Raw genomic sequence first — 23,357 nt, forward strand, 5'->3', positions numbered from 1 at the left:
CACTCTGATGCAGACATATCTTATGCCGTTTCCATAAGTCATCTCTACCCACAAGAAACAACAAAGACTAAACAAAACAAGGACTAAACATAACAAGGATGTACCTTTATTTGCTGCTTAAAAAAATGAACAATAGATAGAAACATGTAAAGAATCACCTGCACGTAATGACAACGTTTGTGGTACTGACGTAAGGAAAGATCTTTGCAGCGTTCTGGGAATGGTCAGAAATGTGCTGACTTTCAGGGCTGTACTAACATTTCTACTGCCAAGACACTGAAGTGTAATAATGCATGGAATATTAAATTAGAGACATTTTCTTAACCTGATGGATGAGCTTTAGTCTCCTTGGGACCAGAACGTTGTCGTCGATATATAAGAAGCCCAACAGTAAACAGGAAAACTAAAACAGACAAAGAAGGAATCACAATCACTGTCAAGAAAACTCTTCTCTTTGCAGATGCTGGGCCACTGTCGACACTACCCCCATAGCCTCTGTGCAGGCAGTAGGGTGGGGACCACCCATAGCCACAGTGGCAGTGATGTTTGTTATTGCAGATTCCCTTCATATTGCAGGTCTCAGGAAGGCAGACGTGTGACAAGACAGATAGACTGACACACTTCTTGTGGATGCAGATCTTCCCTGGGCCACATACTGTACCATCTTTCACTTCACCAGTGTCAGGTGTATTCATCCTTAAATGGTAGTCAATACTCCAGCAGGTGACACCATTGATATAAGCATGCTGCAGAGTAAAATGATCTTGGAGAAGAGGAATGGCTCTCACGTTCTCACATTGAACTCTCCCACAGAAGACATCAGAGATATGACATTTTAGGTATGTCGTGCCATTTACACCACAGTGACCAAAACGGTTGCCCTGAGAGTTGATTTCTTTATAGCAATTCTGAGATGCACTTTTTGCATCTTTACCAAAAATCTCCCTGCAATGCTGGTCATGGTTACTACATCTCTTTTGATAGCAGTAGGCACTGTCACTACAGGGGACTCCGTCCTGCACATATCTGTCCTCTGGACACTGATGGGATGATCCATTGCACCATTCTGGAAGGTCACATTCATTGACCTTTTGTCTACAGAGTTCCCCTGATGGCATGAACTTGCAGTCTTTGCAACAAAGCCCAAAAGCACAGGCAGCTCCAGGCCTCAGAGTGCAGTTCAACAGACAACAGGCATCTTGTTCACATTGCTGTACAGATCCACAGTCACACTGCTCTTCTCTTTCAACCACGCCATTCCCGCAGCGCTTTAGCGTAAAGATTTCCCCGAATCTGGGAGGATCATGCAGACATGATCCCTGGTTTAAAGTGGTCTTCATAAAATCAGCATAACTGCAATTGGTGAATTTCTCTGCAGGCACTCTGAAAGTACTCATGATGCAACCTCTTTCCCCACAAAAACAGAATTCTTCATCATGCCGCATACCCAAAGTATGACCTAACTCATGGGCCACAGTGTTGGCAAAAAGAGACCAGGTATCTCCTTGAAAATTATCAACTCCACAATCAATAGGTGGACGACATATTCCTGCAATGTAGGCTAGACCAAGTATACTTATAAGTGAATTTTTTATGAACATATGTGCAGCATCATGCTGTAGCTGAGAAAGACTGATGTGTTTCCATTGAGAGAAATCGTTCAGGACCTGTTCTATGCTTGTCATTGGGAAAATATTTCCTTGATTCCAAATTTCAATTCCAATCAAAATTATGTAAGTACCTAATTGCTTATACATGGAATCCACTATGTTGACAACAAGAAATACATCCTCTTGCGCCTTTGAGATGTTGCTTTGAGAGTAAATGAAGAAATCATGATTCACCACAACAACCAGCTCCAGAAACCATGCATGGGTCCACCAGCCACCAGCAGAATTTGGTCCCAGAGCTGAGTTCTCAGCCTCTTCAGATTCCAACTGTTGGCGTGCTACTTCCTTCTCTGTTAAGCCACATCTCATAGCTGGGAATTGTGTCTCATTACTGTTTATCTTATAAATCAGGTGTTCAAATGTGGCAGAATGCTTGATGGGTTCAATTTCATAAGTGAGACCATTTATTTGGAATACTCCTCGCAAGCCCCCAAAACAAGCGCTGAAAACAACCAAGGATTCAGGGGCCCCTTCCACGAAACCATGATAGTAACAGTCATCTGGGATGAAGGGCTGATCCTCCAGGAGGGCTCGCTGCTCTGTGTAGGTGAACACTGGGAGGTGTCTAGAAACCAAGAGCTTCTTGACCCTCATATGAACAACGTGTCTCTGGCTCCCAAACCGCAGGCTATAGGACAACCATCCAGGAGCCTTTGCACCTCTGCCCCTGCTGATCACCTTCAAGGGGATGACCACTTCTGGGGAAGTGAGATGCTGGGAGGGCCCAGCCTGAAAGTAGCCAGAAATGGACAAAAACACCCCAAGCAAGAGCAGCAGAAGAGAGACCCTGATGTGCAGCAGGGTCCCATCTACTAACATTATGAAGCTGTTGTTATGGAGCCATCTGTCCAGAGCAGAAGAGGACAAGGTGTGAGGTACCGCTGGTCTGGCTCCTCCCTCTGAGCTACTTAGGATGCAGGGCTGACCCTATGGATATGTGTTCCGGCAAAGTTAGATGAGAACTGCAGTGTTGGAAGTAAAAATAAAAAGATAGGTTGGAACGGGGATAAGAAAGGAAATCAGGTGAGAGAAAGAATGGAGTGGTGAAAACCTGGTTGATGAATCAAGAAAATGCTTTAGATTTGCTTTTAGTAGATGGGGGTGGGGAGCTGGGATCATAGATAAGACAACATTGGCCAAGTGGTGAAACTGTTAAAGTTAGAAGATGGGGACTTAAATGGTGACCTCAGTCTTTACAGGCAGTATGAAAATGTCCATCATAAAAAGTAAAAGCCAAAGTAAAAAAGCTTAAGAGTAGGGTGGCTCTATATCTCAATTTGTCCAATACAATATTGGTGAATGCCTGTTGCTTTTGTAATAGCTATTGATAGTGTCTCCTTTGACTGTCAAAACTGGAGACATCAAAAATAATCACACTTCTGTGTTGAGTTGTGTCAGTCTTATGATGTACTATAGTTTCTTTATCTCTAAGTTATTTTCTATCTTCTCATTGTATTTATCTTTGCTCATAACTTTATTAGACTGCAAGATTCTTGACTGCAGAGTTTATGATTTTCATTTATTTTAGTATCTTCTATAATGACTTGTATAGCTCTGTGTACAATGAAAAATAGAAAAAAAGAGGAGAGGTGGTGAAGTATCTTGGATTAAAAATGAATGCTACTAAAATGTATTCATATAGTATTATAATTTTTTAGAAAAGAAAAATATTTATAAAACACTGACATCATTTAAGGGTATGGAGAGCGTAATGTTTTTCTCCCCAGTTACTGACAGGAGAGTACCAAAGATGAAAGGAAATGCTTTCAGAAGAGAAAATGAGAATCTCCGCAGGTTAGAGGTCTTGGGAAAAGAAACTCTTGTCACTAAGGAAAAACCATTGGAGAGTCTGGTATTTTAGGATTGGCTGGGAAAAGTCCCAATATTTGCTCATTATATTTACCAACAGTTTTTGAAAGTGGGGAATTTCTGCACCTGTCATACAATCTGGCTGGCAATAGTCATTGATTCTTTCTCTATTTATTAAACAAGTCTTTATGTGTTTGGAGCATACAAAGTGCAGGACATTGTGCTAGATATTAGAGAAAGAAAATCAAAATACAGTACGTTAACTAAATGATCAGTTTAGTGCAGAAACTTGTGGCAAGAGTAAAAATAAGCTTCAGGAGGTCTATAATATTGTATTCAATATTTTACATATTTTGTGCCTTTTTTTTTTTTTTTGCTGAGAAGAGTGCCCGTATATTTCATCATAGTCTCAAATGACAGTTAAAAGTGAGGCTAATAAGCGCTGAACCTGTGCAGAAACAAACAAATAAATAGATAATTATAATATGATCAAAACCAGATTGATCTGAGGATTACAAAGTTTATGCTTCAGGAATCCTCATTGTACAGACCTCCATAAAGACCCTGAAAGGGGCTAAGCAATGGACTTTATGAAAGTCATCAAATTATGAATGATCAAAATTAGTCACTGTACAAGAAAAATCTGAAATATTATAATTGAAAACCCCTGAAATATTATAACTCATACATAAAAGACTTAGTAAAGATTTTCTAAAATTTGACAATAGTAAATTTAATTTTTTATCTCATTACCAATATAGTTATTTTGTATTATTAATAGTTTAGAACACTCAGGTTCTAAACTATTAATAATACAAAATAAATTTTTATTAAACATGCTAGGGAAAAGCAAATGCCTTTCACTTCTTTCCATATAAATTATAACAAAATAATACTCTTAAGGAAGGCAATTAAATAAGAAGTAATTTAAAAACTATAGGGAGGGATTGCTAGCAAGATGGCTGAATAGGAACAGCTCCAGTGTGCAGCTCCCAGCAGATCAATGCAGAAGGTGGGTGATTTCTGCATTTCCAACTGAGGTACCTGGTTCATCTCACTGGGACTGGTTATACAGTGGGTGCAGCCCAAGGAGGGCGAGCCAAAGCAGGGTGGAGCATTGCCTTACCCCGGAAGCATAAGGGGACAGGGAACTCCCACTCATAGGCAAGGGAACCCATTAGGGTCTGTACCCTGCACTCCAGGGCCAGACACTGGGCTTTTCCCATGGTCTTTGCAACCCACAAACCAGGAGATTCCCTCTGGTACCTACACAACCACCAGGGCCCTAAGTTTCCAGCACAAAACTGAGCGGCCATTTGGTCAGAAACTGAGCTAGCGGTAGTGGTTTTATTTTTTCATACCCCAGTGGTGCTTGGGACACCAGCGAGACAGAAATGTTCACTCCCTGGAAAGGGAGCTGAAGTCAGGGGGCCAAGTGGTCTGGCTCAGTGGGTCCCACTCCCATGGAGATCAGCAAGCTAAAACCCACTGGCTTGAAATTCTCACAGCCAGCACAGCAGTCTGAGCTCGACCTGGGACACAAGAACTTGGTAGGGGAAGAGGCTTCCACCATTGCTGAGCCTCAAGTAGATTTTAACCGTACAGTGCAAACAAAGCCACCGGGAAGTTCGAACTAGGCAGAGCCCACCACAGCACAGCCAGGTCACTGCAGGCAGACTGTCTCACTAGATTACCGCCTTACTGGGCAGGGCATCTCTGAACAAAGGCATAGCCCATCAGGGACATATAAATAGAGCCCACCTGGGAAAGGGTGGTTGTGGGCACAGCTTCAGCAGACTTAAACGTCCCTGCCTGGCAGCTCTGAAGAGAGCAGCAGATCTCCTGCACAGCATTCAAACTCTGATAAGGGACAGACTGCCTCCTCAAGTGGATCCCTGACCCTCGTGTATCCTGGCTGGGAGACACCTCCCAGTAGGGACTGACAGAAACCTCATACAGGAGAGCTCTGGCTGGCATCTGGTGGGTACTCCTCCAGGATGAAGCTACTAGAGGAAGGAACAGGCAGCAATCTCTGCTGTTCTGCAGCCTCCACTGGTGATACCCAGGCATGCAGGGTCTGGAGTGGACCTCCAGCAAACTGCAGCAGACCTGCAGCAGAGAGGCCTGACTGTTAGAAGGAAAACTAACAGAAAGGAGTACTGTCAACATCAACAAAAAAGACATCTACTCAGAGACCCTATTCAAAGGTCACCAACTTCAGAGACCAAAGGTAGATGAATCCACGAAAATAGGGAAAACCCACCACAAAAAGGCTGAAAATTTCAAAAACCAGAATGCCTCTTTTCCTCCAAGGGAAAACAACTCCTCTCCAGCAAAAAAAACAAAACTGGACAGGGAATGAATTTGATAAATTGAAGAAGCAGGCTTCAGAAAGTGGGTAATAACAAAGTGCTCCAAGCTAAAGGAGCATGTTCTAACCCAATGCAAGGAAGCTAAGAGCCTTGAAAAAAGGTTAGATGGATTGCTATCTAGAATAACCAGTTTAGAGAAGAGCATAAATGACCTGATGAAGCTGAAAAACACAGCAGAAGAACTTTGCAAAGCAAACACAAGTTTTAATAGCCAAATCAATCAAGCAGAAAAAATGTATCAGAGATTGAAGATCAACTCAATGAAATAAATCAAGATGACAAGATTAAAGAAAAAAGAGTGAAAAGAAACAAACAAAGCTTCCAAGAAATATGAGATTACATGAAAAGACCAAATCTACATTTGATCAGTGTACCTGAAAGTGATGGAGAAAATGAAATCAAGTTGGAAAACACTCTTCAGGATATTATTCAGGAGAACTTCTCCAGCCTAGCAAGACAGGCCAACGTTCAAGTTCAGAGAATACAGAAAACACCACAAATGTACTCCTTGAGAAGAACAACCCCAAGACATATAGCTGTCAGATCCATCAAGATGGAAATGAAGGAAAAAATGCTAAGGGCAGCCAGAGAGAAAGATCAGATTATCCACAAAGGGAAACCCATCAGACTAACAGTGGATGTCTCCAAAGAAACCCTACAAGCCACAAGAGAGTGGGGGCCGATATTCAACATTCTTAAAAGAAAACAATTTTCAATCCAGAATTTCATATCCAGCCAAACTAAGCTTCATAAGCAAAGGAGAAATAAAATCCTTTACAGACAAGCAAATGCTGAGAGATTTTGTCAGGCCTGCCTTACAAGAGCTCCTGAAGGAAGCACTAAACATGAAAAAGAACAACCTGTACCAGCCACTGCAAAAACATACCAAACTGAAAAGATTATCAATGCTATGAAGAAACTGCATCAACTAAAGGGCAAAACAACCAGCTAGCATCATAATGGCAGAATCAAATTTACACATAACAATATTAACTTTAAATGTAGATGGGCTAAATGTCCCAATTAAAAGACATAGACTGGCAAATTGGATAGTCAAGACCCATCAGTGTGCTGTATTCAGGAGACCCATCTCAGGTGCAAAGACACACATTGGCTCAAAATAAAGGGATGCAGAAATATTTACCAAGCAATTGGAAAGCAAAAATAAATCAATAAATAAAAAGCAGGGGTTGCAATCCTAGTCTCTGATAAAACAGACTTTACCAACAAAGATCAAAAGAGACAAAGAAGGGCATTACATAATGGTAAAGGGATCAATGCAACAAGAAGAGCTAACTATCCTAAATATATATGCACCCAACACAGGAGCACCCAGATTCATAAGGCAAGTTCTTAGAGACCTACAAGGAGACTTAGACTCCCACACAATAATAGTGGGAGACTTTAACATTCCACTGTCAATATTAGACAGATCAACAAGACAGAAAATTAACAAGGATATTCAGGCCTTGAACTCAGCTCTGGACCAAGTGGACCTAATAGACATCTACAGAACTCTCCACCCCAAACCAACAGAATATACATTCTTCTCAACACCACATCACAGTTATTCTAAAATGAACCACATAATTGAAAGTAAAACACTCCTCAGCAAATGCAAAAGAATGGAAATCCTAAGAAACAGTCTCTCAGACCACAGTACAATCAACTTAGAACCCAGAATTAAGAAACTCACTCAGACACACAGCTACATGAAAACTGAACAACCTGCTCCTGAATGACTACTGGCTAAATAATGAAATGAAGGCAGAAATACATACGTTCTTTGAAACCAATAAGAACAAAAACACAATGTGCCAGAATCTCTTGGACACGTGTAAAGTAGTGTGTAGAGGGAAATTTATGGCACTAAATGCCCACAAGAGAAAGCAGGAAAGATCTAAAATTGACACCCTCATGTCCCAATTAAAAGAACTAGAGAAGCAAGAGCAAACAAATTCAAAAGCTAGCAGAAAACAAGAAATGACTAAGATCAGAGCAGAACTGAAGGAGATAGAGCCACAAAAAAAATCCTTCAAAAAAATCAATGAATCCAGAGCTGGTTTTTTGAAAAGATCCCAAAATAGATAGACCACTGGTCAGGCTAATAAAGAATAAAATAGAGAAGAATCAAATAAATGCAATAAAAAGTTATAAAGGGGATATCACCACCAATAACACAGAAATACAAACTACCATCAGAGAATACTATAAACACCTCTGTGCAAATAAAACAGAAAACCTAGAAGAAATGGATAAATTCCTGGACACTAACACTCTCCCAAGACTAACCAGGAAGAAGTCGAATCCCTGAATAGACCAATAACAAGTTCTGAAATTGAGGCAGTAATTAATAGCCTACCAATCAAAAAAGTCCAGGACCAGACTGTTTCACAGATGAATTCTACCATAGGTACAAAGAAGAGCTGGTACCATTCCTTCTGAAACTATTCCAAACAACAGAAAAAGTAGGAATCCTCCCTAACTCATTTTATGAGGCCAACATCATCCTGATAACAAAACCTGGCAGAGACACAACAAAAAAATAAAATTTCAGGCCAATATCCCTGATGAACATCGATGCAAAAATCCTCAATAAAACAATGGCAAACTGAATCCAGCAGCACATAAAAAAGCTTATTCACCACAAAAAAGTTGGCTTCATCCTTGAGATGCAAGGCTGGTTCAACAAACGCAAATCAATAAATGTAATCCAACACATAAACAGAACCAAAGACAAAAACCACATGATTATCTCAATAGATGCAGAGAAGGCCTTCGACAAAATTCAACAGTGCTTCATGCTAAAAACTCTCAACAAACTAGGTGTTGATGGAACATATCTCAGAATAATAAGAGCTATTTATGACAAGCCCACAGCCAATATCATACTGAATGGGCAAAAACTGGAAGTATTCCCTTTGAAAACCGGCACAAGACAAGAATGCCCTCTCTCACCACTCCTATTCAACACAGTATTGGAAATTCTGACCAGGGCAATCAGGCAAGAGAAAGAAGTAAAGCATACTCAGTTAGGAAAAGAGGAAGTCAAATTTTCTCTATTTGCAGATGACATGATTGTATATTTAGAAGACCCCATCATCTCAGCCCAAAATCTCCTTAAGCTTATAAGCAGCTTCAGCAAAGTCTCAGGATACAAAATCAATGTGCAAAAATCACAAGCATTCCTAGGCACCAGTAACAGACAAACAGAGAGCCAAACCGTCAGTGAACTCCTATTCACAATTGCTACAAAGAGAACAAAATGCCTAGGAATACAACTTACACGGAATGTGAAGGACCTCTTCGAGGAGAACTACAAGCCACTGCTAAATGAAATAAGAGAGAACACAAACAAATGTAAAAACATTCCATGCTCTTGGTTAGGAAGAATCAATATTGTGAAAATGGCCATGCTGCCCAAAGTAATTTATAGATTCAATGCTATCCCCATCAAGCTACCATTTACTTTCCTCACAAAATTGGAGAAAAAACTACTTTAAATTTTATATGGAACCAAAAAAGAGCCCACATAGCCAAGACAATCCTAGGCAAAAACAGCAAAGCTGTAGGCATCATGCTACCTGACTTCAAACTATACTACAAGGCTACAGTAATCAAACAGCATGGTACTCATATCAAAACAGATATATAGACCAATGGAACAGAACAGAGGCCTCAGAAATAACACCATACATCTACAGCCATCTGTTCTTTGACAAAACTGACATAAATAAGCAATGGGGAAAGGATTCCCTATTTAATAAATGGGTTGGGAAAACTGGCTAGCCATATGCAGAAAGCTGAAACTGGATCCCTTCCTTACACCTTATTAAAAAAAATTAACTCAAGATGGATTAAAGATCTAAACATAAGACCGAAACCATAAAAACCCTAAAAGAAAACCTAAGCTATACCTTTCAGGACATAAGCATGGGCAAAGACTTCATGACTAAAACACTAAAAGCAATGGCAACAATAGTCAAAATAGACAAATGGGATCTAATTAAACTAAAGAGCTTCTGCACAGAAAAAGAAACTATCATCAGAGTGAACAGACAACCTACCAAATAGGAGAAAATTTTTGCAAGCTCTCCATCTGACAAAGGACAAATATCCAGAATCTATAAAGAACTCAAACAAATTTACAATAAAATAAAACAAACAACCCCATCAAAAAGTGAGTGAAGGATATGAACAGACAGTTCTCAAAAGGAGACATTTATGTGCCCAACAAACATATGAAAAAATGCTCATCATCACTGGTCATGAGAGAAATGCAAATCAAAACCACAATGTGATACCATCTTATGCTAGTTGGAATGGTGATCATTAAAAAGTCAGGAAACCACATGCTAGTGAGGGTGTAGAGAAATAGGAATGCTTTTGCACTGTTGGTGGGAGTGTAAAGTTGTTCAGCCACTGTGGAAGACAGTGTGGCAATTCCTCAAGGATCTAGAACTAGAAATACCATTTGACCCAGCAATCCCATAACTGGATAACATCAGGAGAAATACCTAATGTGGATGATGGAGTGATGGGTGCAGCAAACCATCATGTCACATGCATACCTATGTAACAAACCTGTATGTTCTGCCCATGTATCCCAGAACTTAAAGTATAATAATTTTAAAAGTCTTATTTATAATGATCATTTTTTAGACTAAAAGGGTTATTCCAGGTATCTAACTGACAAATTGTCAGTAGTAGAAATCCTTATAATTTCTTTTTGAGGTAGAATTGCTAGTTTTTCCATTTGAAATGTGTCAATTTATACTGCACATTATCAGTTTGGAAGTTTCTTTTTTTCCCACATTCTGATCACCCTTAGGCATACCTCAGACAATCACAGAGTCTGAGCCTCTTTTCATGTAATTCTTGCTTGTTTTTATCTTATCTTTGTCTAATTGCCTGTTTTTTAGGATATTAGTATTATTGCTAAGGTATTCGTTGTTTTATTATTTATAAGACCCCATTTAGTTCCTGCTCCCTCTTTTCCCCATTTGTCACAAGAACCTAATCGTTACTCTGAATATGACACTTGATGTGGAAGATAAGAGAATTATAGGTTGCTTTTCTAGTAAACATGCTGAGTCATTAAAACTACAGACTTTGGTATCAGACAGATCTTTCAATGTCTGACTCTTTAGCTCTTTTCTAGCTGCTGTGTAATCTTGGCTATCTTACTTAACTTCTTTATGCTTCAGTCACCTCACTGGGAAAAGGTATGTAATCAAGATACCTAACCTCATAGAGTTAAAGCAGGAATTAATGAAATAATATTTGGAAAGCACTTCACACAATCTTTGGAACGTAGCAAGTGACCAATGACTAAGTAGTATCTCTTTTATGTTATTTGATTCTAAACTTATGACAATGTGGTCCAATTTACAGATCAAGATCAGGGCTGTAAGACTGGTCTGTCCCAGATGCAGGAAATAAGAGAATACACTATCTGTAGAGAGCTTAGAAACTACTGACTAAAAATCTGTCTACTTTTTATTGCTACCAACTGGCAATTGTAAACAAAGACAATGATAAAGATAAATACTCTTCTCCAAAGATATATTCTTTCAGGGAAGTGAATTTTATTTATTTATTCATTTAGCTGTTGTAAGTTTTAATTAACATATGATCATTGTACATATTTATGGGGTACAGTGGGGTATTTTGATACATGTATACAATATGTAATGATAAAATCAGGGTGATTTTAACATATCCATCACCTCAAACATTGATCATTTGTGTTGGGAACATTTAAAATCTACTCTGCTGCTTACTTGAAAATATACAATAAATTGTAAGTTATAGACACACCCTTCAGTGCTGTAGAACACTAGAACTTATTCCTCCTATCCAGCTGTACCTTCTATCAGTTAACCAACCTTGGGCTACTCCCCTTTACGGCCACCTTTCCTCTCCTCTAGTAATCACTACTCTACTTCCTACTTGCATAAGATCAATTTTTTTTTAGCTCTCACATATCAGTAAGAATATTTGGTATTTATCTTCCTTCGCCTGGCTTATTTAACTTAACACAAGGTCCTCCAAGCTCAGCCATGTTGCCTTGAACGACAGAATTTCATTCTTTTCTATGGCTAATTAGTAGTCCATTGTGTATATATATATCACATTTTTAAAAATCCATTCATCCGTTGATTGACACTTAGGTTGATGCCATACCTTGGCTATTGTGAATAGTGCTGCATGAGAGTACAGACATCCCTTTAGCATGTGGATTTCCTTTCCTCTGGATATATACTCAGTAGTGGGATTGCTGGGTCATATCGTACTTCTATTTTTAGTTTTTTGAGGCATCTCCATATCATTCTCCATAATGGCTGTACTAATATACAACCCCAGCAACAGAGTATGAGAGTTTCCTTTAATCTATTCTTATAAGCATTTGTTATTTTTGTCTTTTGTTAATAGCCATTCTAAATGGGGTAAGATTATATGTCACTGTGGTTTTGATTTTTATTTCAGTGATGATTAGTGATGTTGACCATTTTTTCATATATCCGAGTCATTTGCATGTCTTCCTTTGAGAAATGTCCATTCAGGTATTTTGCTCGCTTTTATATCGGTTATTTTTGTTGTTGTTCAGTTGAGTTCCTTGTATTGCTATTATGGATATTAATCCCTTGTGGGATGAATGGTTTACAAATACATTCTTCCATTCTGCAGGTTGCCCAAAGACATATTTTATTGGGCCAGGTTTTAAATAACTGATATGGCTACTGTTGGATTTTAATAGTGTATATGTGACCTTCAAACTAGCATTTTGCTGCTTATTCTTTAATTTACATTGCATTCACCATAGCGTTTAGTTATGACAGCCCTGAGCCTTGGAGATTTAGCTATATGCACTCATTTTAAGAGCAAGTTTGTAAAGGTTCACAATCATTCAAGTTAACTTTGGATGCAGTTTCTGTCTCCAGTTCCTATGAACAATATATTCCAGTGTTTAAACAAAAGATTCACATAAACAATTACAGCACAATGATTGTAAAGACAAAGAAATAAAACTTGAGTTACTTCGATTCTGCCATTCTTTGTGATAAGATGAAATTTTTATTTGTGTTTAGAATGTTAGATTATAGACATATTCAAAAACTGGTATAGTTAATGTTGAAAAAGTAAAGCAAGGGAAGTTTGAAATTTTTTATTTTTATTGTGAAATTCAATTCTTATGAATCTCTGCTTATCCTTTGTTTAAAGCTTTTCTTCAGTATTTTATTACCTTACTTCATGTCAGCAAAACTTTCGAAGTTAAAATAAATCAAAAAATTAATGGATAAATCTGGTTGCACTGTCCTTCGAGCTAAGTATGTGAAGATCAATTTTGTTGAGGTCATGGACAAATCTGTGGAAGTTAAAACTCAAGAAAACAGAAACTGTAATGTGATTTATTTATATCATAGGTCAATATGAAGTCAGTTTTCCTATGTCTTTTTAAAAAATAAAATAAGTATTAATTCATTACCTCTTAACTACCCTATTCTTTTGTACTACTCTATTCATTTTACTTTTTATTTTTAAAAACTTTTCCAGTAATATGACTGTATATGGAAAGGCCAATGAAATAAAAATGTCACTCTGTTTTTCTTTTTTGAAATGGAATCTTTATTTTCATTTATTTATTTTTACTGACATGACCACAGAAGGGTCAGTAAAAGAAAATGTTCACTAGAAGTTTCCTGGCCATTAATTATTTGTTTCATTTCATGATTATTCTTAAAAATAACTTTGTCATGTAGAGGAAGAAAAGTTAAAATCCACTCTATCTGTCGAACACACTAGATATAACACTGAGGCTTGATCCAAAAATATGTGGAGCCTATTTCCAAGGCAGTTTAGTTAACTTTCTCCCCTCAACCACCCGGGTTCCCACCTCACCCTCCTCTCCTCTTTCTGCTCAGTCTTCCCATTCCCTTCCTCCTCACTGCCTCATCCAGCTCCTAAGTGCCATTTTAATATGATGGATCCCCTGATAGTAAAAGTGACTCTGAGGTGAATTTATCAGAAAGAGATGCACCGGAAACTGAATGAAGGACTCTGCATCACAAACCAGGAGACCTGGAAAGGACAGAAGAGGATGCTTTGTCAGGTGGTCACCTTTCATAGCAGAGTGCTGGGCTCAATTTCCTGTTGGAAGGACTCTGAATGGGTCTGACCTAGATGTTTCCACAAACTCTTCACAGGGGCAGCCCTGAAAGGCAGAAAGAGAAGAGAGAGCCAGGGGGAATATGAGGTAGGGAAAGAAAAGAGAGCTTCAACAAAATGAGCCGTAAGAAAGGGAATTGCCTTTTCAAAAACACAATGAGACAAATTACTCTTTTGCAAATGCTTTCTCATCCTGGGGGTTAAGATGGGGTGATGGGGCTATACATCCAAATTGGAGCAAAATGACTCAGAAAATGTAAGTGTTCATGGATCAAGGATACTCGTGAAAATTCAAAAAAGAAATAAAAACAGGCAATAAATATGTCAATAAAATATTCAAAATCATCACAATTTTTAAAATATGAATAAATAAAGAGTCAAATTGACAAAGATTGAAAATAAACTACCAAGTGTTGGCATCGTAGATAAGCAACTCTCTAAAATAGCATTTTAATTAGAGATATGATAGTATACCCTTTGACCAGAAATTTATTCAGTAATTTAAAAATTCTGTGTTACCAAGCATTTAAGGACATAGAAAACATATTCAAGTTCAAAATAACAACAACAACAACAAATTACTAAAGATTACATTATCCCCTACGCTTAGGAAAATGACTGGAAAGATGTATTTTGAAGTAGAAAGAAAATTTCTATCCCCTTCTTTCACTCTCCCTGCTCGCTCTCCACCCCGATGCATTTCAATCCCAAGGAGGAGTGTCTATGTTTTGTCAACTTCTGGAATACTGTCTGGGCCATAGTCGCTGATTGGCAGCCATGGTTTATTAGAAAGCCTTATGTGATTCCCCCATTCTTGCCTCCTATCGCCCCCATGTGGTAGGATTGACAAACTGAATCCAGGCCGACTTGGTAAACACTTGCAGGTTCACTTAAGTCTGTCTTCTTTGTACTCACAACTGGTTGGGCCTCCTGTACCCTGTGATGAATTAGAGAATGGACGATCCCAAGAAATGGAATTAGGCTTGGGGAGAGGTGAAAACCCTGCTAGGTTTCAAGGCAACAGGTGCCTTGGCTAACCCTCAGGTATCTAAGGTCCAAGCTGTCTAAACCACAAAGGGAGGGGAGGACATCTATAAATCCAATCAATTCCTTCAAGTTAGAAGGAAATAAAAGTTCAAGCAATGGATGCTTTTAGGGTAAGAAGACATTTTCTACCAAATCCTTTTGTAACTAGACTTTGTTCAAAGGGCAATGAAAAATGATAGTAAAAGCTTTTTGTTTCTATCCTGGACCTATTTTTTCTTATTTTGATAAGAGCACCGTGACTTCCTCCACTCAGGTTTTTGCCTTGTGTAAAGCTAAACCCTTTCCTGGTATAGCAGTTGTCACATGGCATAAGCCCATCTGATAAGAGGGCTGCCTTCCTCTGTCCATAGTATTTTATTAGGAGAAAAACATGCATACACAAAGAGAAGATGTCTCCCTGGAACTATGTACCATGTGAGAAACATCAATACAAACTGCAATGCTAAAGCCTGGGAAATCTGTACTAGTAAAAATAACCTATAAAGAAGCCACAGGTGGCTCGCACCTGTAATCCCAGCACTTTGGGAGGCTGAGGCGGGCAGATCACCTGATGTCAGGAGTATGAGACCAGCCTGGCCAACATGGAGAAATCCTGTCTCTACTAAAAATACAATAATTAGCCAGGCTTGGTGGCGAGGACCTGTAATCCCAGCTACTAGGGAAACTGAGGCAGGACAATCACTTAAACCCGGGAGGCAGAAGTTGCAGTGAGCTGAGATCATGCCATTGTACTCCAGTCTGGGTGACAGAGAGAGACACTAAAATTTGATCACTGTCAGAAGTCTGGTTACAGGTCAAACTAGTGGTGTTTTTCTGATTTTTCTCCTTTTCTTGAGCGGAGAAGGCTTTTCTAGGGCACAAGTCAGGTGGCTAAAAACAGTGTAGGATGATTGGCATAGGATCTGCTCAAGTTGAATGCCCAATTTTGAATGTAAAAAGCAGAAACATCAATGATGTCAGCAAAGGCAAATTCTAGGAAGTATCAAAAGTATGAAAACTGAGAAAGCTACATTTGTATTCAAGCCCAAGTGGTCTTGATTTGGGGTTTAGAATGAAAAATAAAGACAAAGGTGAGATTTCGAGTACAGTCTAGATTCAAGTAGGGAGCAAAAACAAGGAAATGGACAAAGTAATACAGGGACAAGGTAATCGCTTAGAAGAGGAAGTGCTAGAGATTCTTCTTAGAGGATCAAAGCCAGTAATTCCTGGATAGATCAATGTAGTTTAAAGCTCTATGAAACAAACACAGGTCTGATGGTCTTTCTGGTGTATTTGTTTAAAAGTAGCAGAATAAATGATAAGAAAACAAAATTTGGAAAACTGGACTTCCATATTTGGCACTATGGCAGACAACACGTCCAGTTCCAAGCTCACACAGCAAAATAATTTAAAATTCTACATAACTTTTTTTTACCCTCCCAATATTTTAATTTAATTTTAGTATTAAATTATTGGGATGGTGAAAAAAATTGTGTTATGATAAAGCAAGGGACGTTCTCAAAGACCAAAAAGGGAATAAAAGCAGGAACCCAGAGAGGAAAGTGATGCTGAAGATGGTACCTTCTCTGAGGATATCTGTCCATCCCTGGTGAAACTGAGCTTCTATTTTGATGGCTGCATGAAATGATGGGAGCAGCAGGCAATGTCTGGGCTTTACCAAGGAGTTGCTATTTGGAGAGCCATAGGATACAAACAAGGTAAATGAAAAGAAAATACAACCTGCAGATGAGGATGACAAGGAAAACTGCCTTTTACCTTTGATGGCGGGAGAAGAGGCGATAAATTCCCTGTGTTTCCCTACACATAAGCTAGATTTTGGGCCATTTAGGGGAATAAATGGATAACACTTACATGGCACTAAAAACTTTGAGCAATATCTATTTTGAAGGGATATTGAGTTGTGGTATTTCAAAGCATGGAAGTAAAAACATTCAAAGCATAGAAGGAAAAATATGCAAACTCTGGAAAAATACATTTTCAACTTTGGTCTCATAAAATTCCCACTTGAGTTTTTGAACATTACAAAATACAGAAGGAAACAAAGTCCCATGAATAAATAACAATAAAAACAATAGCAGAATGAAAATTACAAATAATTCTGCTGCTCATATTATCAGACAGAATATTATAAAAATATGTTTTATAATTTCAACAAGAGAGTATTGCAGGTATTAGTAACAAACAATAACAACGGCTAACAGTTTTTTTGAAAACCGAATAGAACTTGAATTGTATGTATATAATCAATATGTACCTTAATGAAATACCTAGGACTACAACTAACAAAGGATGTAAAGGACCTCTGCAAGGAGAACTACAAACCACTGCTCAAGGAAATAAGAGAGGACACAAACAGATGGAAAAAACATTCCACGTTCATGGTTGGGAAGAATCAACATCATGAAAATGGCCATACTGCCCAAAGTAATTTATAGATTCAATGCTATCCCCATCAAGCTACTAATGACCTTCTTCACATAACTGGAAAGAACAACTTCAAACTTCATATGGAACCAAAAGGGAGCCCACGTAGCCAAAACAATTCTAAGCAAAAAGAACAGAGCTGGAGGCATTATGCTGCCTGACTTCAAACTATACTATAAGGCCACAGTAATCAAAACAGCATGGTACTGTTATCAAAACAGAGATATAGACCAATGGAACAGAACAGAGGCCACAGAAGCAACACCACACATCTACAACCATCTGATCTTTGACAAAACTGACAGAAACAAACAATGGGGAAAGGATTCCCTATTTAATAAATGGTGTTGGGAAAACTGGCTAGCCATGTGCAGAAAACAGAAACTGGACCCATTGCTGACACCTTACACTAAAATTTACTCCAGATGGATTAAAGATCTAAACATAAGACCTAACACAATAAAAACAGTAGAATAAAACCTAGGCAAAACCATTCAGGACATAGGCATTGGCAAGGAGTTCATGGCTAAAACACCAAAAGCAATGGCAACAAAAGCTAAAATAGACAAATGGGATCTAATTAAACTTAAGAGCTTCTGTACAGCAAAAGAAACAATCATTATAGTGAACCGGCAACCAACAGAATGGGAAAAAATTTTTGCAATCTACCCATCTGACAAAGGGCTAGTATCCAGAATCTACAAAGAACTTAAACAGATATACAAATCAAACAAAAAAGACAAATCCATTCAAAAATGGGCAAACGATATGAACAGAAACTTTACAAAAGAAGACATCTATGAGGCCAAAAAATATACGAAAAAAAGGCTCACCATCGCTAGTCATTAGAGAAATGCAAATCAAAACCACATTGAGATACCATCTTACACCAGTTAGAATGGCAATCATTAAAAAATTAAATCATTAAAAAAGGCGACAACAGATGCTGGAGAGGATGTAGAGATACGAACACTTTTACACTGTTGGTGGGAATGTATATTAGTGCAACCATTGTGAAAGACAGTGTGGAGATTCCTCAAGGACCTAGAAATAGAAATACCATTTGACCCTGCAATCCTGTTACTGGGTATATATCCAAAGAATTATAAATCATTCCACTATAAAGACACATGCACACATATGTTCATTGTGGCACTGTTTACAATAGCAAAGACTTGGAACGAACCCAAATGTCCATCAGCAATAGACTGGATAAAGAAATTGTGGCATATATACACCATGGAATACTACACAGCCATAAAAAATGCTGAGTTCATGTCCTTCACGGGGACATGGATGAATCTGGAAACTATCATTCTCAGCAAACTGACACAAGAACAGAAAACCAAACACCACATTTTCTCACTCATAGGTGGGCGTTGAACAATGAGAACACGTGGACACAGGGAGGGGATCATCACACGGCTGTCAGTTGGGGGAGGCTAGGGGAGGGACAGTGGGGATAGGGAGGGTAGGGAGGGATAACGTGGGGAGAAATACCAGATATAGGTGATAGGGTGATGAAGGCAGCAAACCACCTTGCCATGTATGTACCTATGCAACAATCCTGCATGGTCTGCACATGTACCCCAGAACCTAAAGTACAATAAAAAATAAAAATAAAAAAAATCAATATGCACATTTAAACAATATATATATATAAATTCAATATACATAGAAAAAATACTGAAAGTACAAGTGTAATGGCAGATTATATTCAACTAAAAACAAAATTAGTGAACTGACATATAGTTCTTTTTTTTTTTTTTGAGACAAAGTGTCACTCTTATCACCTAGGCTGGGATGCAGTGCATGATCTCAGCTCACTGCAACCTCCACCTCCCAGGTTCAAGTGATCCTCATGCCTCAGCCACCAGTAGCTGGGATTATAGGTATGTGCCACCATGCCAGGCTCGTTCTGTATTTCTAGTACAGATGGGGTTTCACCATGTTGGCCAGGCTGGTCTCAAACTCCTGACCTCAAGTGATCCACCTGCCTTCGCCTCCCAAAGTGCTGAGATTACAGGCATGAGCCACTGTACCTAGGCCTGACACATAGTTCTAAGGAAATTATACAGTATAGAGAAAAGAGAGGCAAAAAAATAAATAATGTATGATAGGTGAAAAATCGCAAGACACTAGAGTAAGATCCATCTTACATCTAATCAAAGTTTCAGGATAGAATTGACAAAGGCAATAATACTAGATGTGAAGGTTGAAAGTTTTCCAGATCAAAGAGACAAGATTCCACAGATTTAAGGTTTCCAAACCCCAAAATGAATTAATTAAAGATCTTCTACACCCAAACAAATTATAGTGCACCACAGAAAAGTAAACAAAAGAAGATTTTTAAAGAAGCTAGCAGGAAAGGAAGATTAGATAAAGTGATGTTAATTTTACAGCTGAATTCTCAACAACAATGGTACTGTCAAGACAGTGAAATTGTGCTTTCAAAATCTGAAATGCAAGCCTAGAATTGAGTGCCTAGGAAAATAAACTCCCACTTTAAAAAAGGAAAAGGTGGTGAAATAAAACCTTTTCAGACAAACAAAAATAACCAGTTTACTCCCAACAGACTATCAGTTGAAGAATTCTAAAGGGTATATCTCACACACACACAAAATTGAACCCCGTAAGATGTAATATTGGAGAAGGAAGAAAGTAGTAAACATGGCCAGGTGCGGTGGCTCATGCCTGTAATCTCAGTGTTTTGGGAGGCTGAGGCAGGTGGATTTCTTGAGGTCAGGAGTTTGAGACCAGCCTGGCCAACACAGTGAAACCCTGTCTTTACTAAAAATTAAAAATTAGCCTGGTGTGGTGGCAGACACTTGTAATCCCCACTACTTGGAAGACTGAGACAGGAGAATTGGTTGAAACTAGGAGGTTGCAATGAGCCGAGATCACACTTCTGCACTCCAGCCTGAGTAACAGAGTGAGACTCTGTCTCAAAAACAAACAAACAAACAAAAAAAAAAAACGTGCTAAACACATGAATCAATCTAAATAAAGACTGGATGTAGGACAGGTGCAGTGGCTCATGCCTGTAATCACAGCACTTTGGGAGGCCAAGGCAGGCAGATTACAAGGTCAAGAGATCTAGACAATCCTGGCCAACATGGTGAAACCCCGTCTCTACTAAAAAATACAAAAATTAGCTAAGCATGGTGGTGCACACTTGTGGTCCCAGCTACTTGGGAGGCTGAGGCAGTAGCATAGCTTGAGCCCGGGAGGTGGAGGTTGCAGTGAGCCAAGCTCACTCCACTGCACTCCAGCCTGGTGCCTGGCAACAAAGCAAGGCTCTGTTGCAAAAAAAAAAAAATTAATATCTTCTAATATACTTATATTATTTTAAAAGAGACTAAAGATATTAACTTTTTTGCAGATGTTAACATTACCCTTCACTATTTATGGTTCTTCTTTCCTTTGGGGAATATAGGGTTCTGCACCTCCTTGCCTGCTTGGATGTTAGCCTTGCCTAAAAACTGGCTTTGATCAATAGCATATGAAAGTGTCAGTTGCCAGAGAGTATTTTAAGACCTAGTTTGTGTAACCATTCTCTTTCACTGCCATCTTGACCAGAACCTGGCACTACTCCTGCTGAACCTTCATAGCCTGTAATCCAGAGTGAAATCTTGGATGAAATCTAATTCCTTCTGAAAACTCAGGGTTATTTTTGTGACAGCATAACTTGCTTTGTCCCAACAGAAACAAGAAATGCATATGGAAGGTGAGAAAGATGTAATGCCACAATAATTGGTAAGATGTAATCTCCTATAACTTAGGAGTACTCAATAAAATTATATGTAACTCTAAGGAAGAGGATGGGGAAAAAAACTTTATTAGTGAGTGTTGGTTATTGTTGGCTGCATTTGGCCATTTCCAAGTCTAGTAAGGAATTTGTGTGTTTGCAAAAAGGAATAAAAGGGAGTATAGAGAATACAAAAATCCATGAGCTTTCAAGAGTAGAAAAGTAGTTCACCAACCCAAAAAGTAAAAGGTAAATGTAAGAAAATCTTTGAGTAGCAAAAGGCCAATTACAACTCAGCCCTCAGGCAGAGGTTAAATTAGCAGTATAGACATTATACCCTTGTGAGAGCCACCAGACGGATTAAGGAAGGATCTCAGGATGATCTCATCTAAATCTCAACTTGAATTGTATCTCCCAGAATTCCCACATGTTATAGGAGGGACCCAGGGGGAGGTAACTGAATCATAGGGGCCAGTCTTTTCCACGCTATTCTCACTGTAGTGATTAAGTCTCACAAGATCTGATGAGTTCCTCAGGGGTTTCCACTTTTGCTTCTTCCTCATTTTTCTCTTGCCGCCACTATGTAAGAAGTGCTTTTCCCCTCCTGCTGATTGTTCTGAGGTGGAACATGTGGAACTCTAACTCCAATTTAAATCTCTTTTTCTTTCCAGTTTCAGGTATGTCTTTATCAGCAGCACAAACATTGACCAATAGGGCAAAAAGATGAAGTTAAGGGTGTGGTGCCCAACAAACTGCTTCGTTTGATAAAATAACTTGGAAAAAAGAGCTAAAGTGTATGTCGTTCCCAGTGACATCTAATAGCTGAGAAGGCTACATAGCCCACTAGTAGCTCTGTGGTCTTCTATTGCAGATGTGGCCAACAAGGATAATGAACAACAAATAACTTTCCAGAATGTAGAGTCAGGGCCACAGAGAATAATGTTCCTTCACCCACTAGAGAGTAGATTTAATCAAGAAATATCCACACAAATTTCCCATGACTCCAAGGATAGAGGCCTTAACAATACTTGCCAACTGGAATTTCAATTGTTGTGGACCAGCAATTGTTACATATCACAGAGCTTTTCTTTTCCAAGTGGAAGTGTTTTTCTAGTTACGCTGTATTTGTTTTGTCATTGTATATTGGGTGCTTGCAATGAATTCAGTTTGCCTTTTTGGTTCAACAGGCTTATATCAAGAGTAACCAGGCCAAGCATGGTGTCTCACACCTATAATCTCAACACTTGGGAAACCAAGGTGGGAAGATCGCTTGTGCCTAGAAGTTTGAGACCAGCCTGGAGAACATAGCAAGACCCCATCTCTAAAAAAATAAATAAATAAATTAGCCAGACACAGTGGTTCATGCATGTAGTCCCACCTACTCAGGAGGCTGAGGCAAGAGGATCCAGGCTGCAGTGAGTCATGACCACGCCACTGCACTCCAGCCTGAGTGACAAAGTGAGATCTTGTCTCAAAAAAACAAACACACACCACATCAAGACTTGATGTAGAGACTGCTATGCATCCACTCTACTCCAAAATGTAGAGGAAACCTGACTCTGAGCTAAATCTTCTATCTAGATGGGACTTGGGGTTGTCTTTTTCGAGATGAGTGTTCTGCATGGGAGAAGGTGACTCAAACCTTTGGTAAGCAGAATGGCATCTTCTGTGGTAGACATTACATCTCTTCATCAATATTCCAGGTTTTCTTCTCATTCCACTCACACAAGAAGATTGGACTTCCCTGCTCCCATGAATTTGGATGTGATCATGGAACTTTTGTTCAATGAAATTTGAGCAGAAGTGACCCAAGTCTCTTCTAGAAAGACTCACTTTGGTGCCGCTGCAAACTGTCTCTTTCTGCTGCTACAACTCTTTCTTTCTGCTGCTACAACTGGTGGTGCTCCCACATGTTGGATCCTCCATCTGCCTGTATATTGTAGAGATATGCAGAATGGGAACTTGTATTGGTCTAAGCCACTGAGAATCTGAAATTGTGCACAATATAGCCTATCCTAATGAATACTGGTATACAAGTTAAAATATATAGGGAAGTAACTTAAAGGAATGTAAAAAAAAATTCCAAACTCTTAGAGAAGAAAAGAAATTTAAAAATTT

General features: G+C 38.8%; 1 protein-coding gene across 10 annotated transcripts in view; it reads right to left on the reverse strand.

The window, feature by feature from the left end:
* The window catches only part of LOC100396581 (disintegrin and metalloproteinase domain-containing protein 21), a 50,697-nt gene that overhangs the window by 7,559 nt on the left and 19,781 nt on the right, over positions 1–23,357 (reverse strand). For 4 of the 10 annotated variants that reach the window (XM_009006251.6, XM_078335269.1, XM_078335268.1 and 1 more), the window contains one exon: positions 85–23,169. The exons of the other annotated variants lie outside the window; for them this stretch is intronic. In XM_009006251.6, coding sequence (XP_009004499.3) covers positions 321–2,489 — 2,169 coding nt within the window. In that variant the 5' untranslated portion in view covers positions 2,490–23,169 and the 3' untranslated portion in view covers positions 85–320. Of the gene's footprint in view, positions 1–84; positions 23,170–23,357 lie in introns of those variants that run through there. 10 annotated transcript variants of the gene reach the window in all.

Source organism: Callithrix jacchus, chromosome 8 (genome assembly GCF_049354715.1).
Source record: "Callithrix jacchus isolate 240 chromosome 8, calJac240_pri, whole genome shotgun sequence".
Classification (NCBI taxonomy): domain Eukaryota; kingdom Metazoa; phylum Chordata; class Mammalia; order Primates; family Cebidae; genus Callithrix; species Callithrix jacchus.